The 6,276-nt window shown below is 38.4% G+C and overlaps 1 protein-coding gene across 1 annotated transcript; it reads left to right on the forward strand.

Moving 5' to 3' along the window:
* The first annotated feature begins 3,497 nt into the window (after positions 1–3,497).
* LOC125586333 lies at positions 3,498–5,987 on the forward strand. Its single transcript, XM_048756341.1, has 2 exons — positions 3,498–4,031; positions 4,367–5,987. Exon 2 carries the CDS (start codon positions 4,394–4,396, stop codon positions 5,984–5,986), a length of 1,593 nt encoding a protein of 530 aa, XP_048612298.1. The 5' UTR covers positions 3,498–4,031; positions 4,367–4,393; the 3' UTR covers position 5,987.
* The last annotated feature ends 289 nt before the right edge of the window (positions 5,988–6,276 follow it).

Consider the following 6,276-nt stretch of genomic DNA (forward strand, 5'->3'; position numbering starts at 1 on the left):
TGGAGCATGATTGCTTTGTCAGCAGTCGATAGGAAACACGTGGACCATCCAATGGAGCGTTGCTTTATCCTGTCAACGATGGAGGAGAAGAGATCCTTCTTCTTACGGCCGAAATGTTCACGGAGCCCTAGGTACTTACCCACCCATCCTTCTTTTGAGATACCTAGTTGGCTTTTCACTCGAGTTTTAACTTCAGTAGGGGTCTTTGAGGAGAAGGTTATGGAAGACTTCTCTGGATTGATTTTCTGCCCTGATCCAAGCTCGTATTTGTGTAGGATAGTCATCAGAGCAGCTGCAGTGGGAGTTTGAATAGGTGAAGATCATGGTATCATCTGCAAATAACAGGTGATTTATTCTTCGGCAGTGTCTAGCCACTCGTATGCCTGCTAAGGAGCCATCTGATTGAGCCTTTTTGCATAGCCAGGAGAGCACTTCTCCACATAGAATGAAGATGTATGGAAACAGCGGATCTCCCTGCTGAATTCCCCTCGGAGGTATAACTTTTCCACTAACCACGTTGTTGATAAGAAACGAATAGGATATAGTCTTTATGCATTGCATCATCCAGTGGATCCAAATGTGATGTAAATCATTTTTTCTAGGATAGTTTGAATGAAAAACCATTCTAACCTGTCAAATGCTTTGCTAATATCAGTTTTTACTGCCATACCACATCGTTTTTCAGCTGTGGAGATATTGAGGTAGTGAAGGACTTCGTGGGTTATCAAGACATTATCAGTGAAACTTCTCCAATGTTTGAAGGTTGATTGATTCTCAGACACAATATCTTGCAGAACAGGTTTTAGCCTAAGAGACATGATCTTAGAAATAGTCTTATAATAGACATTGCATAGAGAAATAGGTCTATAGTCCGAGACTGCTTTAGGACTATGAATCTTTGTTATCAAGCGAATGTGTGTCCATTGATTGAGTGGGGTAGTCTTCCTGTTCTGAAAAATAGTTGGATCTCATTGCAGATTGAAGGTCCAATGGTGTCCCAGTGGGCGTGGAAGAATGCAGCAGAAAAACCATCAAGCCCCGGAGCCTTGTCAGGATGAATATCAAACAAGGCATCTTTGATTTCATTTGGGGATGGGATTTCTATTAAGTCTTTCGTTTGTCGACGCATCAATACACGGAGTTATATCCTCTTCCACAACTTCAGAGCGGGATGGGTTTGATGAAGAGAAGATGAGTCTGAAATACTCTGAGATCACCTCTGTGATTTGTTCATATTCAACGACTGGCAGTCCCGCGGGATCCTCAATCACCGACAATCTATTACGAGCTCTGCGCTCTTTAGTGCTAGCATGGAAAAGGCCGGTTTTCCTATCACCTAGAGATAGCCAGAGTTGTCTACTCCTCTGTTTCCAATACTCCTCCTCGCTTTTATAGGCTAAGAGGAGCTTCAGGTTCAAGTTAGATATCAGCGCTTCATATGCTGTTGTGTTTGTCATTGCACTATCCATTTCTTCTTTCAAGCGCAAAATCTCTTTTTGATTGTTGATATAAAATTCTCGACTCCAGGTGACAATGGGTGTTCTACATCTAGCAATCCTTGCTGGAACATCAAGATAATGGAACTCATTCCAGGTTCTGGCGATGAGATCCTTGACCTCTTCATTATCCATGAGTCTGCGATCATATCTAAACAGTTTATGCGGTTTCTTTTTTGTAGGGTCAAAGATTGAAAATATAGGACGATGACCCGATCCTTCAAACTGAAGGTAGTGTGTTCTTCCATTTGGGAACATATCAGACCAAGAACTGTTGATCAGAGCCCTATCGAGGCGACAATGAACGAGGTGGGTGTTTCTGACTCCTCGCCAAGAAAGGAAGTTGCTTGTATGTTACATATCAAATAAATCACACGTGGAGAGAAAATATCTGAATGCCCCAAAGGATCTTTCGGGTCTAACTTTCCCACCAGATTTCTCGGAATTGTCATTAATTTTTTGAAATCTCCTGTGTGGATCCATGGTTCATCTCTTTGCTCTGATATTACCAGCAGCATATTCCAAACTGCTTTTCTCCCTACGATCTCATGAGAACCATAGACAAAAGTACTATAGAAGGTGAGATTTTTGTACTTGATACGAGTGTCTATGAGGTGATGGTTGGAGTCCAAAATTTGAACGTCAACATCTTTCTTTCATATCTTTCTTCCAGAATAGGGCCAAGCCTCCTGCACTTGGGGATCGCGGTGGGACCAGGAAATCCACCTCAAAGGCTAGATGATGAAGATCTTCAAGTACCACGAGGTCAGTATTCTTGGTTTCCATCAAAAAGACAAAGTCAGGTGAGAACTTTTTAATTAAATCTGTGAACCTCTGGACTGTTGCATGGTTCTCTATCCCATAGAAGTTCCAGCTCAGAATGGAAAAGCACATGATATATGCAAGTATTTTGGGGGTTTTGATTAATTTCTAAGCTAATTTAAATGCAGTTAGGTTTTCTTGATCGTAAAAATCTGGAGGTACAAAACAAAATGAACTACCTGAAGCATGAAAGACTAACAAGCACAGTTCTAAAAAAACGGCTTGTACAGCCATACATACGCCGTCTAACGCTATGTGTAACCTCTCTGTATCGAATTCTTCAATCCCCTATATATTATTTGAGAAGCATTACAACTTTTTTTTTTAAGCCACATGTCATCAGTAGAATGATTCTTATCATTAGAGAAATATGTTGGTCCATCTAATTATATAATAAGTTTTTTTATTAAACTAACAATAAATTCATCATTAATGTACTTTATTATTTTCTTAAATAAAATTTACGGAATTGCCTAATGTGGCTAAAAGTATATATATGGCAATTAATGATTTTGAATAATAAAGATTTGATAAAAAAATAGTGTATCTTCTATCATATTTGTTTAATTTTAAACTATTAAATAAATTAAACAATCACAATAACCATATAATAAAAATTTAGATTTTTATGTATATGTTATATTTTGAATTTTTACAAACGGCTATAAATTACTAAAATTGTTAAAAGTCTCACATTCAAATTTTATGATCCAGGGTTTAAAATTTTGTTATGACAAAATACAAATGATTACAAAAATTATATAAGTAAAAAGTCTAACTTAATCAATTATTAAGATTAATATATATATCATTTTAAATTAAACTATAAACCATATAAAATACAATATTTTAGTTTCAAAATTTACTTTGAACAGTTTTTTTGATAAAAGTTTTGAACGATCATAACTTATTTTTTTTTAAAATTATAAATTTCTAAAACTATTAATCCCACAATGAAAATTTTGTTATCAGTAATTTAAATTTTTTTCTATAAAAGATACGAATGATCAAAAAAACTATATGAGTAAAATCATCATTTAATAGACATTAATATTAAAAATATACTAAAATATATTATCTATGTTAGTATCATTTAAATTTAATAACATATCCTATCAAATATAAAAAAAATTATTTTTTGGATTAATAAAATTGATTTATATGTTCGCACCAATTTAATTATATATTTAATAGTTATTGACTTTTAATTATTTAATATATATTTATTATTTCATAATATGTAAAAATATTTAATACATAAAATAATTTATATATATAATGTTGATTCCGCGCAAGGCGCGGATCTTAATCTAGTTCGGTATTATACAGCCAAGCCAAAGTTTTAAACTTTTGGTAAGTCTCAGTGGGGAAGAACATTTAGAAGCACAAACTCGGTAAATCAAATATATATATTGGTTTACATGATCACTTGTAAACAAAAAGTACAAGTGATAAAAAGGAAAAGAGACTGGCGATGATCTAGGGTTTCGATGCTTTCTCAAAAATGGGATCCTGGAATTGGATACGAGTTACATAATGGAGCAGAAGATCAGCAAAGGAAGGATTTGGGGGGTTCTGAGTTGAGATCTTCAGATCTCAGGCGATTTGAACGGGTTTTCGAAAGATGGAATTGGGGATTTTTGCGGATGTTGCGGGTATTTAACTGGAGCATGATTTCGATTGTCATCAAAACGGAATTATGGAGATTTACAGGTATCATTTCTGCTTACAAAAATATCATGTTTCCTTACCCTATGAAAGGAAATATACGAAGTGATCAAGGCTTTGCTCTAATTGAGATATGGAGATATTGGATCTGTTATCATCATGAGTGGTTATGGAAAATGGCGGATTGGATTTTCAATGACGAGATTGGATTTGAGATATATGTCATTAACGGGAGGCGATATGGGATTGAGGAATTGGAAAACCGGGATTATTATAAAACCCATATTGAACCTTCTCTTTGTTGTATATCATTGTCGTTTTCTTTAGCGACTATTTCTAACAAAGAGAAAGTTTTCCCTTTTCTGTTTACTATGACGCAGAGCCAACTTCTCGGCAATGGTGGTGACATGAAGGAAGGAGAAACGGCTCGGAAAAGAATGAAGATTTCGGTGCCTCACTTTGATAACTCGGCACTAATCAAGACTTACTCTAAGTCCTTGATTGGACGATGCATGAATCCACCAGAGCAGGAAATGAAGGCGCTCATCCAGAACTTACCGAAGATTTGGAAGCTGGAGGAAAGGGTTGTTGGAACGGACTTGGGTTTTGGCAAGTTTCGGTTCGACTTTGAAACAGAGGAGGAGATAGATACGGTACTGAAGCTGGAACCGTATCATTTTGATTACTGGATGTTGGCGTTAGCACGGTGGCAACCGAAGAAGTCGCAGCTCTTCCCATCAGAGATAACGTTCTGGATTAGGGTGATAGGTGTTCCGATGGAGTTCAGGACGGTGCCTACCTTTGAGAGCCTCGGTGATGCACTTGGACGAACAGTAGCAGTAGATGTAGAGCACTGCAGAGTGCAGGTGGTGGTGGACGCATTTCAGGAGCTTTGCTTTGAAACAACTTTGGACTTCAAGGGTGGAGAATTTTACGAGGGGGAGGAAGCAGCAATATCATTGAGGTATGAGAAGCTCTTTGGATACTGCCCACTTTGTTCTAGCTTGTGCCATAAGGAGGAGAAATGCCCTCTTGCTAAGAAGGCGTCGCCTGAGAAGAAAAGAGAGGGTCGAGAAGGAAATGGAGGATGGTATGATGGTGGGAAACACGATGATCGAGCTCGGAGCTATAAGGGAGTGGTCATAAATGGAAATCAGAATCAACAACACAAGGAAAGAGACGGTAGGGACTACTATGGGAAGGGTAAAGGCAAGATGGTGGAAGAGGCTGACTCAAAATGGGTGAAAGTGGCTGATAGAGGCAATAAGGGGCTTTTTACTAATCACAGGAGCTTTAGGGGTGAGGGAGATGGTTCTCGACATAGATCTTCCCGAAGAGAAGAACCCCGGGCTGAGGGTCAGGGGCAGGGAGGAAGTAATAGATCCTCCTCAGGTCAGTCAGGAGCTCCAAAAGAAGTAGTTCAGGAGGAGGGAGAAATAAAAAATCCTAAAGAGTCTGAGAAAACTCTTCCCTCTCAGGATTTTCAAGAAGAGCTGGCCAAGACTCAAGCTGTAGGATCTGAGGTAATTTCGGACCCTATGGATGCAGAGGAAGGGCTTCAGATGATCAAAAGCCTGATAGTGGAACCGTCAACTTTGGAGGATGATAAAGTACTGGACATGGACGAGTGTAGAGCTATCTGTCTTGAGCATGGGATAGATATGGATGCAGCAGACGATCTACCAGATTGCTCAGATGGGGAATTTGAGGAAATGCTAAAGGAACAAGATGATGAAGAAGCTATTCCAGCAGATTTAGAAAATGAAAATATGGAGGTGGAGAAAGCACATGTTAAAGGAGATGTGGCGAAGAAGCAAGGAACTCGCAAGAGGCTTTTTAAGCCTAGCACCGCGGGGAGTACGAAGATGAGGATAGCTTCTGCGCTTGTGTCTCCGCGTAAACGAGCTCCGGCAAAGGTAGGTACACGTCATGAAGATCACAGCAAGCACCAGGAGATTAAGGGCACTTCAAACCCGAAGACTGGAATGAAAAATCCATAATTTATGAATCAAATGTCTCTCGTATTGGGTTTAAGTAACAGGGTTTTCAGTTATGGTTTTAAGCTTTTAGTTTTCCAAATAAGCTCTTGGAGCATCTATTTGTTATCTGGTATTATGGGTTTTATAGAGTCGGGCTGTTGGTGTTGTCTTTGGTTGTCGGTTGTGTTTTCACACTTGTTTGATCATTGGAATAATACTGAGGTTTACAGTTATTGGTACTCGGGTCTATTAGAGATAATTATCACAGTTGAGTCATATGTTTGGTTTGCTTTTGTTCTGGTCTACGGGTT

This window comes from Brassica napus, chromosome C4 (assembly GCF_020379485.1).
Source record: "Brassica napus cultivar Da-Ae chromosome C4, Da-Ae, whole genome shotgun sequence".
NCBI classification, from domain to species: domain Eukaryota; kingdom Viridiplantae; phylum Streptophyta; class Magnoliopsida; order Brassicales; family Brassicaceae; genus Brassica; species Brassica napus.

Bases quoted from the DNA above. Each gene is read 5' to 3' on its own strand.
- LOC125586333 (XM_048756341.1), top strand. From the start codon at position 4,394: ATGAAGGAAGGAGAAACGGCTCGGAAAAGAATGAAGATTTCGGTGCCT.